We start from the raw sequence: 18641 nt of genomic DNA on the forward strand, positions 1-18641 counted from the left end.
GCTCAGTGTGTAGATATGGGATTTACCAAGCCAGTGGATGAGTCTGTGCTGGGTGCTGCCTTCTGACTGCATCCTTCCCCCTCTCCTCTAGCCTGCGAGCTGGGATTTTACAAGTCAGCCCCTGGTGACCAACTGTGTGCAAAGTGCCCCCTGCACAGCTACTCAGAGAGCCGGGCTGCACAGGTGTGCCGCTGTGACAGCAGCTACTACCGGGCAGCACAAGATCCCCCATCTGCAGCCTGCACGCGTAAGTACCTGCCCATCTGCCTAAGACTGCCCACCCCAGCCTGCCCACCCACTTTCCACAGCACACAGGGAACAGAACCCGAATCAGCCTGACTACAGCAGCAGAGGGAGATTCCCATGCAAGTGGGAAGGGCCAGAAGGTCGGTGAGGGAGTATCTGTCTGTGGGACGAGAGGGAACCCTGACACTACACGGGTGAATGTGTTAGAAACATCAGGCTGGAGACCTGGCCCCAATGGAGTCAATGGGAGATTTGCCATGCTCTGTGTGTGTTTGTATGCGTGTCTGGGGCGCTCGCTGTGAGTGTACCTCGGGGTGTTTGTGTTGTCCTGGAGGCATGACTGCATTAGGATAAAGGTGTGTGTTTCAATCAGGATAGCTCACATGCCAAAGCTACAATGTGCCTTAACTCCACAAAGATTTTAAAGCATGTAACTGTCGTGTTTTAAACCCGTCTTTTTCTTAGTGTAGATGGGACCTGTCTCTCTGCATGTGAATGCCATGGATTCATAGCTACATAGATTCCCAGGCCAGAAAGGACTATTGTGATCATCTAGTCTGATCTCTTGTATAACACAAACCAGAGAATTTCCCCAAGGTAATTCCTAGAGCAGATCTTTTTAAAAAACAAAACCCAATCTTGGTTTAAAAGTTATCAGGAATGGAGAATACACTGAGACTTTTGGTAAGCTGTTCCAATGCTTAATTACTCTCACCTTTTTTCCATTCTGATTTTGCCTAGAGTTAACTTCCAGCCATTGGATCATGTTAGAACTTTCTCTGCTAGACTGAAGAGCCTGTTATTAAATATTTATTCCCAGTGTAATTACTTGTAGACCGTTATCAAGTCACCCCTTAATGTTCTCTTTGTTAAGCTAAATAGACGGAGCTCTTTGAGTCTATCACTATAAGACAGGTTTTCTAATCCTCCAATCATTCTCATGGCTCTTGGAATCTTCTCCAATTTATCAACATCCTCCGTGAATTGTGGGCATCAGAACTGGACACAGGATTCCTGCAGCGGTCATGCCAATGCCAAACCAAGGGTAAAATCACCTCTCTGCTCCTACTCGAGATTCCCCCGTTTATGCATCCCAGGATAGCATGAGCCTTTTTGGCCACAGAGTCACACTGGGAGCTTGTGTTCAGCTGATTATCCATGCTGACCCTCAAATATTTTTCAGAGTCCCCCATTCTGCCAGTATGGCCTGCATTCTTTGTTCATAGATCTCTACGTTCACATTTCGTCATGTTAAAATGCATGTTGTTTGCTTGCATCCAGCTTACCAAGGGTTCTAGATTGCTCGATATTGGTGACCTGTCTTCATAATTATTTACCACTCTCTGGTTTTTTGTGTCATCTGCAAACTTTATCAGTGATGATTCTGTTTTGTTCCAGGTCACTGATAAAAATGTTTAAATAGCATAGAACCAAAAACAGATCATTGAGGGATTCCACTAGAAAAACTCCCACTCAGGGCTTGTCTACATTACCCGCTGGGTCAACGGGGTTGATTTATCGCGTCTAGTCTAGATGCGATAAATCGACCGCCGAGCAGTCTCCTGTAGACTCCGATACTCCACCAGGGCGAGAGGTGCAGGCAGAGTTGACGGGAAAGCGTCAGCTGTCGACCTACCGCAGTGAAGACACCACGGTAAGTAGATCTAAGTACGTCGACTTCAGCTACGTTATTCACATAGCTGAATTTACGTAACTTAGATCGATCCCCCCAGTGTAGACCAGGCCTTAGTGATGAGTCCCCATTTACAATTACATTTTGAGAACTATCAGTTAGCCAGCTTTTAATCCATTTAATGTGTGCCATGTTAGTTTTTTAATCGAAGTATTAGCCAGGATGGGTAAGGAATGGTGTCGCTAGCCTCTGTTTGTCAGAGAGTGGAGATGGATGGCAGGGGAGAGATCACTAGATCATTACCTGTTAGGTTCACTCCCTCTGGGGCACCTGGCATTGGCCACTGTCAGTAGACAGGATACTGGGCTGGATGGACCTTTGGTCTGACCCAGTATGACCATTCTTATGTTCTTATACTTGTGCTAAAGCACTGAGAAAATTAGAACAAAAGCAGAGCTTGTGTTATAAATGATTTGGCCCTAGTACACTGTAAATAAGATAAGTTCACCTGTATATAAATTAGGGTTTCTAAAAACAAGAGAAATATAACTACAAACAAAAAATTAATCATATTAACCAAATTAAGTGATTTAAGGGTGAATCCCATAGATCGGAGACACCAGGAAATATCAGTGCACAGTGAAGAAACCCCCGCGCATCAGAAGAAGAAGGTAAAGTGCAGTATAAATAATAGACTGGTCAACTACACCTCAACCTACTGTATATGAACAATGAGTATGCAATCGACTAGAGAGACAATATAAAGATGGATCACTAGTCAGGCCAGGTCTAACTGTTATTTAAATTGTGTATTATTAAGCAAAGTGAGTTCATGCATGTACCTATAGTTTTAATCCTTTCTCAGTGAAATATGGTTAAATTTGGTTATTGTGTAAAAGCAAATATATCACTTTTGTATACTACTTTGTTAATTAATATAATAGTACCTTATCAGGAATGCACAAAACTCGAGGCCTGGGCAAAAGACTATTCCATAGTCCGGTAACTTTCAAAACAGTAGACTCCAAAATCTAGATGGAATTATTGGTTACATTTCAAGATTATCTGAATCTGGATATCTATTTGATTTGCAATGTGCATACATTGCTAAACTGTTTAATCAGACACAAAGAAAGTTAACAAACTAATTGCAGCAAGTGATATAAAGGCAAGGAAAAACCAGACTGGTAAAGAAACCATAACCGACTCATTAGGAAACGTTGAGGAAGGAAAATTGCCTGACCTCATCAGTGATGAACACCTACCTAGTATTGCCCTCAGTGTTTAACAAAAACTATGGCTAACCGGCAGCGTCATGTAGACAAATTCCCTTTAAGTACCAGTCGTAATTCAGGTTGAGTGACACAGTATCTTAATGGAGATATGTGTTGTTAAAACAACCTTGCTCAGTGCCTGGTTCCAGGTACATTTCTTTTTAGCTTCACTAACAATATTGGAGCCTGACACAGCAATATTTAATAAATTGGTTACTGGTCATTCAGTCGGTTATCTGGAAGACAGCATCTTCAAGAAACAATTGGCTCTCCGTCAACTAGCAGCGTATCATGCAGCCATGCAAACCTGAAAAGCACCTCACACAGCTTATTATGCCAGGGATGCTTTTGACATTTCAGCTCATGTGTGTGGTCACAATGGTTCAGCCTAGTATGAGACAGAGAAGCTAGCTGTGCCTGTCTCCGGCCCAGTAAAGCTTTCCAGCAGGTGCTAACCAGCAGGAAGGGTAACCTATAACATGGATGGACAGTACTGTGTAGTAACTAATTACAAGAAGTTTATACATGGAGGCCTCACTTATAAAGTCACTACTCCACATTTCTGTTTTACCCCTCATGTACATAGCGCTGTGGAACACACTATAATAATTCCTATCCCAGTTTTCAAAATGAATCCGAAGTGAGCCCAAATACTGGAATGAAGTTAAAATTTACCTACCAGTTTTAATGTGCTTATTAATCACTTTAAATTTAAAAACATTACTAGACGAAACCACACACATTCAGATTAACAGTGACATGCACAAGGCAGAACAAGCCTTGAATAACTTTTTATTCATGATGGGGATCTTAAAATACTGTTTTCCCACAGCTGGATAGAGGTTGCATTTAAGACTTTGCTTGTGTTACAAGGTGTATTAGTTTTAGCTGTGATAATTATCTATTGCCACTTATGGAGTTTGTTAAAACACTTTAAATCACATATAAAGGCCCTCACCACTAATTCATACATCCATTTGGCAAAGATGTGGCCTTGACTATAACAATTATCAAGGCAATAAGTGGGGGGCCTGTTAAGTAATATATGCTGGCTAGCGTATAAATATATATCATAGTAATAAAATGTATTATCTGCACCATACATATATGTATATTAGTGTGCACAGAGCAATAACATAAAGCACAAATATTGTAACAGTGATAAAGCCCAAACCAGCCTATACAGTAATCCTGTTCACTTATGCTAAGTATCCCATAACTCCTTGCATTTGCTGAAGTAAGCATTTGGCAAAAGCAGACAGGAAACTTGTCAAAATCCAGAAACGTCAATTCGTTCTATGTCTTAGTCCCAGCTAGGGAAGTACCTTCACGGACCAGTACCTGGAAAGCTAGTATACAAAACAAAGCTAAGGAAGGAACAGAACAGCAAGTTAGGGAAGTGGGACAAACTGCTGGCTTAGGCTGTAGTGGCATGTAACTTGTAACATCATCATATAAATAATACCAGCTAGGATGTGTGACTTGGGGAGTGCACCTTCTGCGTGAGGTGAATGTAACATCGCTGCATAGGGCTGCTCTTTGGAGACAGGTATTTTATAGAGCCCTTTCCTGTACCAGATTAATAAACCTGACACACTGGTCATTTAGTCTCTTGAGTATGTTTCGTAATAAACCAACGTATTGTCAAGCAATTGACTGTGCAATTTATCAACAATCCTATTCTCGTCAGGTTCTCACACTGCATGTCACCTTCAGATCAGCCTGTACCTAGGATCTGTTATTTCCTTCACCCCACACACACACCCAGGGCATGGCACCCTCAGGTCAGCCTGTATCTAAGCTGTGTTATTTCCTCCCCCCCAAACATACACCCAGAGCATGTCAGTCATCCTCTAGTCAGCCAGTATCACTCTGTTCTCTCCCATGGATCACATCACCTTCCATGAGCTTTTCTCTCGGCCTGCCCCCCCCAACTCCGAGCACAACACCCCACCAATCTTGATGAATCTCTGCTTCCTTTCCAGGGCCCCCCTCTGCTCCTGTGAACCTGGTCTCCAGTGTGAATGGCACCTTGGTGACACTGGAGTGGGCTCCGCCCCTGGACAAGGGGGGGCGCACTGATATCACCTATAACGTGGTCTGCAGACGCTGCACATGGGACCTGGGCCAGTGCGAGGCGTGCGGCAGCGGGATCCGCTTTGTTCCCCAGCAGATGAGCCTGGCACAGGCTGCCCTCACCGTGGCCAACCTTATGGCCCACATGAACTACTCCTTCTCGGTGGAGGCTGTCAATGGCGTGTCCAACCTCAGCCTGGAGCCCAAGAGATTTGCCGTTGTCAACATCACCACGAACCAGGCAGGTAGGAGGAGCAGATACCCCCAGGAGGCTTGGCCCATGGCAACTGATGTGAACAGCTCCCCACTGGGTCCAGCTGGACCTTCTTCCAAGGGGGGTCAGCGTTTACCTAAAGGCCCCCCGAGGGATCTGAGTCAGCCCTGCTTTTCCTGCGCTCAGAAGGGGAATAAGCCACAGTCACTGTGTGTGGGGCCTGTGACAAATGCTGGCTTGTCATGGTAGCTCCTACTCAGGCATCTGTGAGAAATGGCCCTTGTGGCCTCAGCCGGTGTGGTACCGGCACTGGGGAGACGGAGCTGTCTGGGGCTCACCGCTGAACCACCATCCGCAGACACATGCTTTGAGCGAGCGGGGAATTAATCTTCTTCAGTTCGCTTTCAGCCCCTCACATTCTGCTTCATTGCCACGGCCTCAACACCCTGGCCGTTCAGCTGTGGCCTCACGCTGGGCTGCGCCGTTTCCACAGGAGGCCGGGGGCACACCGGACATTTGTTTATTGACAAGGAACACTAAGTGGAGCATGAACCCCCCCGGCCTGCTCCTCACCTCCCTTCCCAAAGGACCATGAAAAAGTTCATGCTCCATCTAGTGCTCCTTTCCCATCTCACACAAGGGCCAGCAGCTAGCAGGTGCCTGTGTTGTTTGCTGGGGAAAGTCTCTCTCATGCATATCTTGTCTTTTCCAATCTCTTGCTGAGAAACAGCCTCTTTCCGCAGGAAGCCGTTCCCCACTTTGGCTCAGAGCAGGACCTTGGGGCCCATCTCCAGTGCAGGGACTGGCTCTTCCAGCTGTGCTCCCCAGTTGGAAACAAGCACAGGGAGCATTACATGATGAGGAGCCTCAGGGCTTGCCTACACTGACAGCACTGCTGTAGTGCTTGGTGGAGATGCTACCTACGCCGACAGAGAGTTCCCATCGGCACAAGTACAGCACCTCCCTGAGGGAAGCCCTCCCATCTACATAGCCCCAGGGTTAGATCGGTACAACTACCTCGTTCAGAGATCCACACCTCCGAACGACATTGTTATACTGATGTACATGGGTAGTGTAAACCAGGGCTCATTCTGCTCTCCTGTACAAGTGTCAATTGGGAATAACTCCAGAGAAGTCAAAGGAGTTGCCTGGGTCAGCTCACAATAAGTGAGGGGAACAAGGCCTTTTATTGCAAACTGTCTCCTGCAGCTGCCCAGGCTCCCAACTGACCCCACCCCCGCCCCCCGGAGGACATCCGCCCTTCCCCTGCCCCTCCTGCCGGCCCTGCCCCAGTGGTATCACACCCATGCTAAGGGGACAGGCACTAAATGCCTGCAATGGCTGGCTGCATAGACAGATATTGAATGCTCCCTAGTTAGCTTGTCTCGTAGAATGTGACATGCTGAACAGGTGCAGCTGGGAGCAGCAGAAACAGGCAGGCTGGAAAGAACAGAAGTTTAGCCGTGTGGCTGGAGGTGTTTAAAGGGACACTCAATGTAAAAGAGGCACCAACCTGCAAAGCGGAGAGCCGTGCTCAGTGCGATAGTCAATAGTCGTTCTCAGTCATCCCGACAGCTCCACCACTCAGAGCAGGAGGGCGGAGTCGGCTCCCATTTGAATGTGCAGAAATCAGAATCTCAGTGCTGTTTTTTAGGTCAGTTCATGTGAGCTGGGAGTGGATTCTCTCTCCTGCTCTGCACCCTGCGCTTTGACCTGCTGTTGGGAAGTGCAGTGTGTGTTGTTGCAGAGATTTCTCCTCCGGAGAGGGGCCAGCTGGGGACTGTGTCGGATAGACCATACTCCCTGGACTGGCTAGGCCCATTCAATCAATCTTTACTGAGCTCTTCGGGGAATCTCACCAATCCCTGGAGTTCAGGAGTGCCAGGGATTGCTGTGGAGTGCGGAGCCTCAGTGCTCTCTCTGCCCATAGGGATTGCTTTAACTTGTATTCCCTTCTGTTGCGCCCAGCAGGGCTTTCTGGGCCTGGGTCACCTTCCCACTGGCCTCTGTCTTTGCTAGGGATTCTGACCTTGCATCGCTTCCAGTTAGTTCATATGGTCACATGGGCCAGTCTGGATGCTCCCTGAATGTTTGTTCCGGGTCAGTGTTCCCCGAGGCCTGTCTACACATAGTTTCTGTGCTGTTTTAACTATACTTTGTTCTAACCCAATCCAGTGGTGGCGGCACAAAAGCTGGGAGTTGGGCAGCTCATAGGCTGATCCCTAGCGTCACCCTTGTGGCCAGGAAGAAACATGTGGGGAGTGTCCCCAGGAGCTTTGACAAAGGCATTATCTGCACAGATGCGATCTTTGTGTGTGCATTAGAGCAAGAGGCACCAAGCAGCCCTGTCGAAACATGCGAAATGTACTGCAGCCCAGCAGACTGTGGCTAGTTGAGGCCCTGTACACACCACCTGGGCTTGACCTCCCTTAGCTGCAGTGCGGTAAAAACAACAGCACCTTGTCTGCACAGGAACGGGGCAGCCAGTGCTACCTGGAGTTACCATTTCCATGCCCAAACCCCACAGGCCCCATCTTCTCCTGTATTCTGCCTCCAGCAGGGCTGCAAGTTGAGGCTTTAGAAAATAGCAAGACCCTTTCCTTGTAATAAACCAGCCAGTCGTGCAATGCTATAGGTGGGTGAACTATCCCTTCCTGGCCCCCACTCGGAGCCTGCACAGTTACAGTGTTAATGCTGATCATCATGCAGTTCTCTGGCCCTTTTATCTGTCTGCTGAAAGCCTGAGGCAGGGAATCCCACAGGCAGGTCCAGGGAGACAAGAAAGTTTCCCTTTGTTTGATCTCAGTCCGCCAGCCTTTGTAGTGATGCCATGGGACAGTGCTTGCTGGGGGCACAGGCCATAAGGCGGCCAGACCTCTTGGGTAGCCAGTGTTATGATGCATCCTGGTCCATAGCTAAAACACGAATGCAGCTCCCCTGCAGCTGCACACCACAGCACTGAGGGGGTGTATGTGTAATGTTACTGCTCACCCCCCCCCACCAGAAAACTGGAATATTCCATTATGATTACCGATCCTCCCACCTGGCACACCAATAGGGCATTCCATTATTGCTGCCCCCAAAAATGGCATATTCTATTGCTACCCACCCATCCACCCAACAAAACAATGGGGTATTCCATTATTGTTGCCCCCCACCAACTGAAAAAATGGAATATTCCATTATCGCTCTTCTAATAACCCAGCATAACCAGGGGTAGTGCGTTATCATTGTTCCCAGGCACCCACTGTAACACATTGTCTCTTGATCCTTGTGCAAGCCTCTCCTCCGGGAGAAGATTCCTGTGAGGGGGGGGCCCCGTAATCTAGCCGGCCAAGGCACAGCAAGGTCCGGCATCTGGAAGGTGAAGCGAGATACATTAAAGTGGAAATGGGTTAATTAACCACAGGAACAGCTTGCCTAGGGATGTGGTGGATTCTCTGTCATTTGGGGTCTTTAGATCGAGAGTGGGCATCTCTTATCTCAGTGCTCTGGGCTGGATGGGGTCTCTGGCCTGGGCTATCGAGGTCAGACAGGATGATCAGAACGGTCCATCCACCCACAATGACACTGGAGTCTTTCATTGGTACCCTCTCTCCTTGTGACAGTGGCATGTTCCATTGTGCCTCCCTACATCCATCCACAATGATGGAGTGAAAAGATAGGCAGCAGCAAGGAGTGTGCCTGGGGCCCGAGGATGCCAGCTGTGCAGGTGGGGGGCTCTTCCTGCCCCTGGCACATAGCCTGGCCTGGCTGATGATTAGCTAGACAGACTCTTCTGCACTCTGGTGCCGTGGGCTGGCAAGGGTGTAACTGAGGCCCCATTGACAAGAAAGGTTTGTGAATCTGCTCTACCTTTGTGAACCCAAAACAGAGAGAGCAGCACCCATGGCCTGGGACAGCAGGAGGTTGCTGCCCCTCCTTGCTAGGAAACAGAATGAAGTTCTGGGACAGATTGTGCTTTAGTGTGGGGCAGTCAGACGGGTCAGTGCTGTGCCGGGGCCCTGGGCAACTGGACAGCGAGGTCCTGCTCTCGGGGAAGGTGCTAGACAGCTGGGCTGCCCTCTGAGCGTGTGCCTAGAGACCCCAAGATTGGGGCAATGGCTGGACTCCGAACAGGCTCTGGAAGTTCCAGAGATCCAGGGATCCAGATGCTTGGATTCCCAGGCTGCAGCATGGCTCGATCTGTCACTGGAGACAAGTCCACTTTCTGATGTTCTGTCGTCTTCATTCTCAGCCCCGTCCCAGGTGGTGGTGCTTCGCCAGGAGAGCACGGGTCAGAACAGCGTTACGCTGCTGTGGCATGAGCCAGACCAACCCAACGGCATCATCCTGGAGTACGAGGTCAAGTACTACGAGAAGGTAACAGCAATTTGCTGGCCCAGCCCCGCAGCCTGGCCATGGTGCATTAAGCCAGGGTTATAGTTTAGGCTACTGTTTGCATGGTGTAATTACTGTTAACAGCCAGACACATAGAGAGAGTGACTTCCAGGCTCCTCCCCAGGCCCTGCACTCTCTCAGTGAGATCTTTGCCTTGCTCTCCAACAGGACAAGGAAATGCAGAGTTACTCCACTCTAAAATCCAAAGGCACAAGTGCGACTGTCTCTGGGCTCAAGCCTGCAACGCGCTACATCTTCCAGGTTCGGGCGCGGACCTCTGCCGGCTGTGGGAGGTTCAGCCAGATGGTGGAGGTGGAGACCGGGAAAGCAAGTGAGTGCACGAGAGGATGAGGTCGGGGAGAGAGCGGAAGTGCGTGCCTGGGCACGAGGGTTAAAGTGCACACCCAGACGCACAGCACTTGGTCAGGGGGCTGTTTGCTTTTGACTTCGGCCGGAGTGGGATCCGCTGCACAGTCAGTCGGTGGCTGAAGGGAGAGGAGTAAGGGAACGGGGAGGTGAGGGCTGAGTCAGAAGGGAGTGGTGGTTCTGCTGACCTGGAAGCCAGGCTGGGAGTGCCAGGCACTGATGTTGGTGCAGCAGCTGGCATCTGGGTGGAGGGGTTTGCTTGGGGGATTATGAGCAGCTGGAAATGGATAGTGGCACATGATAGTGTAAGCAGGTGTGAGATGGGGAGGGAAAGCTCGGGGGGCAAGGGCCTGGGACACTACACTGTAGACTAGGAGAAAGGCAGAAGAGACCTCATTGGGTCTGCCTTCCCTGCAGAGCTAGCCCAGCTCTTAGCTGGGCGTTGCTTCGAACCCTGCCCACCATCCGCACACAAACCCCTCTGACCTTCGGGTGGCCACTGACACATCCCAAGAATACAGGACTTCCCCCCTCCCCTGCCTGCATCCACCTGCCCATCTGTGTGGGCCCTGGCTGAGTCACTCTGCACGGAGATGCTGCCCCCACCCCTGTTCCCACCAGTGTCCTCCTGTATCCACAGTTTCTTCCTCTCTCCTCTCATTTTCCCTGGACAAAGTCATGTGTGGTGCTGCGTCTCTCCCGGACAGGGCCAGTGCTCCACAAAACCAGGACTATCTGGCTTCAAATCGGACGAGTGGCCTCCCGAAGTGTGATTGCTCTTTGCAGTGAGGATGCAGGTGAAATCACTGCGGTGTGACATCCTCCAGGGCTTTCCCACAATCCTGCCGTGTGCCCAGAAGGATAGACAAGTACTCCCACAATGCACTGGGAAAGACTCACAGAGCGTCCCAATTTACTGCAGCACAAAGAACCACGGGACGTGCCCCCAGAAATCCTAGCGACCTGGTGAGAGCATGGGAACCCGGGCAGGGCTTTGCAATGCTTGCTGCTCCCTGCAGGAATTGCCGAGTCGCTCTGTGGGGAGGAGCGACACTGCAACTGTCAGACAGAGGGAACAATTCTCCCAGGGCTCCTCACGCCCTGAGAAATGCCATTGCAATGATTAGCGCAAGGAAGTGGCAGCCAGCACTGCCGGGTTCTGCACTCACCTTTGCCACACGTTTGCTGTGCCACACTGCCCAGTCTAGGTCCATGCCTCAGTTTCCCCATCTGCAAAGAGGTCCCTACATAGGGGGTCAGGAAGATTAATTCCTTTCCCATCAAGATCCTCAGTGGAAGGTCTGGCAATGGGGCAGAGTGTTATATATTATGGAATGTAGGTTTACAGAGGCTGGGTTAGTGGGTGCCTCACACCAAGCACATGCCCCTTGAGTTCCCCTTCTGTGATGTTTCTCTTCCAGTAGCTCTCAGATATGACACCATGACAATCATCTGGATCTGCCTGACCCTGATAACTGGCCTTGTAATCCTGCTGGTGGTTCTGATCTGCAAGAAGAGGTAGGAGACCCGCAGAGGTTACTGCATGCTGAACTCAAAGACACTTCATGTTGGCTCCCCCTAGAGCTAGGGCAAGAGGCTGCCTTAGCGCCACACCTGGGGATTCTGTTCGGTCTGCCTGACAGGGAGTGGAGCATCGTTGAGAGCAGCGGTGGTGGAGACAGAATGGCAGGGAGCAGGAAGCAAACCAAGGAAATGATCTAAGAGACCAGAGTGGTCCTGGGGAGAGTTAGATCAGATAGACAAGAACAGGGCTCCTGGTCACCTCAGGAGTGTGACACAGGAGAAGGGGGACCTGGAGCTGATCTGAAATAGGCCTGTTGGGAAAGCAATAGTCTGGTAGCACCTTGCTAGGACCGGGTTTTAGTGTCAGTATAAAGCAGGGATAGTCAGTCAACAGGCAGACCACGGGCCAAATCCGGACCACTAAGCCAAATCTGGACCGCCAGGCACTTTTGAACATCCCCTGAAATCTTTTCATTTATTTATTATCATTATTGGCTTGTTTATTACTTTCTCTAGAATCTGGACTGTGACTATACCTTGGCCAAGACATTTGGACCTTGACAAAAAATAATTGACTACGCCTGGTGTAAGGTTTTTTTTGTGGATTCTGAATCTCAAGACCCTAAGTTCAAAGAAACTGCCTGATGATACCTTGTCACTATTGAGCATTTTGAAATATGAGCCAGGTGGCAGTGAAAGCATTTTCATTGAAGTTCAAATATTTTTAATGAAAACTGCACACTAATGTTTGGTGATGGAGCTAGGAGGTACATATGTGATGTCTGTATTAGAGTTTGTACTAGCTGTGTACCTTTCTAGCAAACGCCCTCCTCCCCCAAACTGAGACTCAAGGTATTTTCTTCCTGTACTCTCTGAGCATGCTCACAACAAATTCTTACATCTTCACTCATGCGAATTAATTTTCAAATACTGGACAATTATAGACATTAATCAATTATAAACCAAACACTCACCACACACCAAACACAATACAGGAGATCCACACAGGCAAAATGAAGTCGAGGATTGCTGCAGATGTAATATACAGAGAAGCCATAAGTAAGAAGCTAGACCTGTGCATTGATCCCTTAAACGCCACTAGGCTCTCAGAGGCATTAGTAAATATTGACAGTGGTAGAGTAGCACAACCATCAATGTAGACAACTCACTTACAGCTGGAATTTTCCAAATGCGTGAATTTGAACATTGCTGGCCCTCCCTCAGGTTCTGTGACACAATACCAAGGAGAGCAGAGACGCTGGCAGTGCGAAAAGCATGCACAGGTTGGGCCAACAAAGATATTTGACACTGAGCTTATCTATGGAAGAGTGATAGGCCTACAAGCAAGTTCATGAGAGGTTGACATCAAGAATATTTTGACAGGTGATTGGTTCCTGTACCGACATCAGCGTTCGCTGCCTCTGGTGACAGGATTGCCGAGGCTAAATCTAAGCTAAAGAAGCAGCTGCAGACAGAGGTGTCAGCTAGACATCCTTCCTAAGAAGTCCTCTGCACAGTCACTGACAGTTCTGCCATACACTTGCCAGCACGTGGTATCATCAAGGGCTTTGTGACAAATTTCAGAATCTATACTGAACACGAGCTAGCAGCAGGTGATGTATACTTTGTCTCGGACACGTGCAAATCCTTCAGCACAGTGAGAGTCACAAAATCGAGCACAGCTACAGAAGCATCATTTAAGGACAAATGCATAGGTACCTCCGCAGAAAGTTGTCTTGACAGTTAATGAAAATAAAGAGTTTGTTTGACATCATTTGAGCAGAATTATTAAAGGCAGAGAAAACACCTGAGCTGAAATAAACCAGGGGGGTGCGGAGGTCAACAGAGGAGATATGGTCACCTCGCATGAGGAAGCAAAGAACATCCTCAGACATCAAACAGTGATGGTTGCAAAAGAGAAAGTGGTGGAAAAGTCGGTATTATCAGATGACATTGATGTATTTCTCTTACTCTTGCATCATTACCTTGAACAGAGCCTAACATATTTAGTGATTATGGAACCCAGAGTCCAAGAGAGAGCTGTAATAGACATCCATGCTACAGCAGAGCAGCACCGGAACATTGCACCAGGCCTGTGCGCTGTCCGTGTGCTCAGGCTGTGATACAGTAGCTTCCTATTTTGGCCTCATCAGAATGACTCTGTTGAAAATTCTGCAAGCTGGGTCCTCCCTCTCTCTGCTGGGTGACACCAGTGCCTGCTGACGCTGGATAGGCACCCAATTCCTGGCTGGATGCTACAGACAATCAAACTGGGCCCCATGTTAGAAGCATGGCAGAAATCATGGGCAGCGAAAATTGGCAAAGGTACCATATCAAAACCAAAGCTCGGCTCCTTACCACCACCAAGCGAAGCACTTATAGGAAATGTCAAATGAGGACATATTCAGGTGCTTTGGATCTAGCTGCCCCACCGCTGGATCCACTGCAGTATGGATGGATGGATACGCGATGATAGTTCCAAGTCTCCATTTTCAAAAACTGTACCAGACAATGGCGCACAGATATTTTGAAGTTAATCGAGGGTAATGGACCTTGTAATCTATGAGCCAGATTGCCAGGAACCATATTCTGAACATGCTCTGGAGGTGTGGAGTGAGTAGTGACCTGACAAAATCAGCATTTGCAGATGAAAACAGGGATGACAAGTAGTGACCTGTATTACTCATGTTGGGACACTCCGCTGTTGTTGGAATGAGACAGAACACCAGTAATCATTTATAATGTCTCCATAATGAAGTATTTGGTTACAATTATTATTATATTTACCATTTTGCTGAATAGACACGTTTATGGTGTCTATAGTCCAGCCCTCTGTGGAGAAAGAAGTGGTTCGGGACTATTTAGAAAAGCTGGACGAGCACAAGTCCATGGGGCCGGATGCGCTGCATCCAAGAGTGCTAAAGGAGTTGGCGGATGTGATTGCAGAGCCATTGGCCATTATCTTTGAAAACTCATGGCGATCGGGGAAAGTCCCGGACGACTGGAAAAAGGCTAATGTAGTGCCCATTTTTTAAAAAAGGGAAGGAGGAGGATCCTGGGAACTACAGGCTAGTCAGCCTCACCTCAGTCCCTGGAAAAATCATGGAGCAGGTCCTCAAGGAATCAATTTTGAAGCACTTAGAGGAGAGGAAAGTGATCAGGAACAGTCAGCATAGATTCACCAAGGGCAAGTCATGTTTCACTAATCTAATTGCTGTCTATGACGAGATAACTGGCTCTGTGGATGAAGGGAAAGCAGTGGACGTGTTGTTCCTTGACTTTAGCAAAGTTTTTACACGGTCTTGCACAGTATTCTTGCCAGCAAGTTAAAGAAGTATGGGCTGGATGAATGGACTATAAGTTGGATAGAAAGCTGGCTAGATTGTCAGGCTCAACGGGTAGTAATCAATGGCTCCACGTCTAGTTGGCAGCTGGTATCAAGTGGAGTGCCCCAAGGGTCGGTCCTCAGGCGGGTTCTGCTCAGTATCTTCATAAATGATCTGGAGGATGGTGTGGATTACACCCTCAGCAAGTTTGCAGATGACACTAAACTGGGAGGAGAGGTAGATACGCTGGAGGGTAGGGATAGGATACAGAGGGACCTAGACAAATTCGATGACAGAACAAGGAGTAATGGTTTCAAGTTGCAGTGGGGGAGGTTTAGGTTGGATATTAGGAAAAACTTTTTCACTAGGAGGGTGGTGAAACACTGGAATGCATTACCTAGGGAGGTGGTGGAATCTCCTTCCTTAGATATTTTTAAGGTCAGGCTTGGCAAAGCCCTGGCTGGGATGATTTAGTTGGGGATTGAGCAGGTTGCACAGCAGAGCCAAGAGGCCAGTGAAGAAGCTTGGCAACATGTGACCTCCAGAAGAAGAAGGGGGAATGTCCGGGTTCCAGCAACGTGGACACAGGTAACTAACCGCTTTCATGTTCTCTCCACAGGTACCATTGCGGAGAGTGGACCAGATGATACGTCTGGGGGGAGAAAGCAGAAGGAGACTCCGCTGGTTGGAAGGCATGAGATGCACTGTCCTGAGATGGCGGGTTCCACGACCACCACTCCCAAGAGAAGGAGGCGGGTGGTGGTGGTCGGGGACTCTCTCCTCCGGGGGACTGAGTCATCTATCTGCCTCCCTGACCGGGAAAACCTAGAAGTCTGCTGCTTGCTGGGGGCTAAGATTCGCGATGTGACGGAGAGACTGCCGAGACTCATCAAGCCCTCGGATCGCTACCCCTTCCTGCTTCTCCACATGGGCACCAATGATAGTGCCAAGAATGACCTTGAGCGGATCACTGCGGACTACGTGGCTCTGGGAAGAACGATAAAGGAGTTTCAGGCGCAAGTGGTGTTCTTGTCCATTCTCCCCGTGGAAGGAAAAAGCCTGGGTAGGGACCGTCGAATCGTGGAAGTCAACAAATGGCTACGCAGGTGGTGTCGGAGAGAAGGCTTTGGATTCTTTGACCATGGGATGGTCTTCCATGAAGAAGGAGTGCTGGGCAGAGACGGGCTCCACCTTACGAAGAGAGGGAAGAGCATCTTTGCGAGCAGGCTGGCTAACCTAGTGAGGAGGGCTTTAAACTAGGTTCACCGGGGGAAGGAGACCAAAGCCCTGAGGTAAGTGGGAAAGCGGGATACCAGGAGGAAGCACAGGCAGGAATGTCTGTGAGGGGAGGGCTCCTGCCTCATACTGAGAATGAGGGGCGATCAGCAGGTTATCTCAAGTGCTTATATACGAATGCACAAAGCCTTGGAAACAAGCAGGGAGAACTAGAGGTCCTGGTGATGTCAAGGAATTATGACATGACTGGAATAACAGACTTGGTGGGATAACTCACATGACTGGAGTACTGTCATGGATGGTTATAAACTGTTCAGGAAGGACAGGAAGGGCAGAAAAGGTGGGGGAGTAGCACTGTATGTAAGGGAGCAGTATGACTGCTCAGAGTTCTGGTATGAAACTGCAGAAAAACCTGAATGTCTCTGGATTAAGTTTAGAAGTGTGAGCAACAAGAGTGATGTAGTGGTGGGAGTCTGCTATAGACCACCGGACCAGGGGGATGAGGTGGATGAGGCTTTCTTCCGGCAGCTCGCAGAAGCTACTAGATCGCACGCCCTGGTTCTCATGGGGGACTTTAATTTTCCTGACGTCTGCTGGGAGAGCACTACAGCGGTGCATAGACAATCCAGGAAGTTTTTGGAAAGCATAGGGGACAATTTCCTGGTGCAAGTGCTAGAGGAGCCAACTAGGGGGGGAGCTTTTCTTGACCTGCTGCTCACAAACCGGGAAGAATTAGTAGGGGAAGCAAAAGTGGATGGGAATCTGGGAGGTAGTGACCATGAGTTGGTTGAGTTCAGGATCCTGACACAGGGAAGAAAGGTAAGCAGCAGGATACGGACCCTGGACTTCAGGAAAGTAGACTTTGACTCCCTCAGGGAACGGATGGGTAGGATCCCCTGGGGGACTAACATGAAGGGGAAAGGAGTCCAGGAGAGCTGGCTGTATTTCAAGGAATCCCTGTTGAGGTTACAGGGACAAACCATCCCAATGTGTCGAAAGAATAGTAAATATGGCAGGCGACCAGCTTGGCTCAATGGTGAAATCCTAGCGGATCTTAAACATAAAAAAGAAGCTTACAAGAAGTGGAAGATTGGACATATGACCAGGGAAGAGTATAAAAATATTGCTCGGGCATGTAGGAATGAAATCAGGAGGGCCAAATCGCACCTGGAGCAGCAGCTAGTGAGAGATGTCAGGAGTAACAAGAAGGGTTTCTTCAGGTATGTTGGCAACAAGAAGAAAGCCAAGGAAAGTGTGGGCCCCTTAATGAATGAGGGAGGCAACCTAGTGACAGAGGATGTGGAAAAAGCTAATGTACTCAATGCTTTTTTTGCCTCTGTCTTCACTAACAAGGTCAGCTCCCAGACTGCTGCGCTGGGCATCACAGCATGGGGAGTAGGTGGCCAGCCCTCTGTGGAGAAAGAAGTGGTTAGGGAATATTTAGAAAAGCTGGACATGCACAAGTCCATGGGGCCGGACGCGTTGCATCCAAGAGTGCTAAAGGAATTGGCGGCTGTGATTGCAGAGCCATTGGCCATTATCTTTGAAAACTCATGGCGAACGGGGGAAGTCCCGGATGACTGGAAAAAGACTAATGTAGTGCCAATCTTTAAAAAAGGGAAGAAGGAGGATCCTGGGAACTACAGGCCAGTCAGCCTCACCTCAGTCCCCGGAAAAATCATGGAGCAGGTCCTCAAAGAATCAATCCTGAAGCACTTAGAGGAGAGGAAAGTGATCAGGAACAGTCAGCATGAATTCACCAAGGGAAGGTCATGCCTGACTAATCTAATCGCCTTCTATGATGAGATTACTGGTTCTGTGGATGAAGGGAAAGCAGTGGATGTATTGTTTCTTGACTTTAGCAAAGCTTTTGACATGGTCTCCAACAGTATTCTTGTCAGCAAGTTAAAGAAGTATGGGCTGGATGAATGCACTATAAGGTGGGTAGAAAGTCGGCTAGATTGTCAGGCTCAACGGGTAATGATCAATGGCTCCATGTCTAGTTGGCAGCCGGCGTCAAGCGGAGTGCCCCAGGGGTCGGTCCTGGCGCCGGTTTTGTTCAATATCTTCATAAATGATCTGGAGGATGGTGTGGATTGCACCCTCAGCAAATTTGTGGATGATACTAAACTGGGAGGAGTGGTAGATACGCTAGAGGGCAGGGATAGGATACAGAGGGCCCTAGACAAATTGGAGGATTGGGCCAAAAGAAATCTGATGAGGTTCAATAAGGATAAGTGCAGGGTCCTGCACTTAGGACGGAAGAACCCAATGCACAGCTACAGACTAGGGACCGAATGGCTAGGCAGCAGTTCTGCGGAAAAGGACCTAGGGGTGACAGTGGACGAGAAGCTGGATATGAGTCA

The 18641-nt window shown here is 48.9% G+C and overlaps 1 protein-coding gene across 1 annotated transcript in view; it reads left to right on the forward strand.

The window, feature by feature from the left end:
* EPHA8 (EPH receptor A8) overlaps positions 1–18641 on the forward strand; it is a 101032-nt gene that overhangs the window by 53860 nt on the left and 28531 nt on the right. Inside the window, exons 3-7 of the mRNA XM_073316605.1 lie at positions 92–247; positions 5139–5474; positions 9681–9805; positions 9992–10154; positions 11611–11707. Of these exons, the coding sequence (XP_073172706.1) occupies positions 92–247; positions 5139–5474; positions 9681–9805; positions 9992–10154; positions 11611–11707 (877 nt within the window). The remainder of the gene's footprint in view (positions 1–91; positions 248–5138; positions 5475–9680; positions 9806–9991; positions 10155–11610; positions 11708–18641) is intronic.

This window comes from Lepidochelys kempii, chromosome 18, assembly GCF_965140285.1.
Source record: "Lepidochelys kempii isolate rLepKem1 chromosome 18, rLepKem1.hap1, whole genome shotgun sequence".
In the NCBI taxonomy this organism is placed as follows: domain Eukaryota; kingdom Metazoa; phylum Chordata; order Testudines; family Cheloniidae; genus Lepidochelys; species Lepidochelys kempii.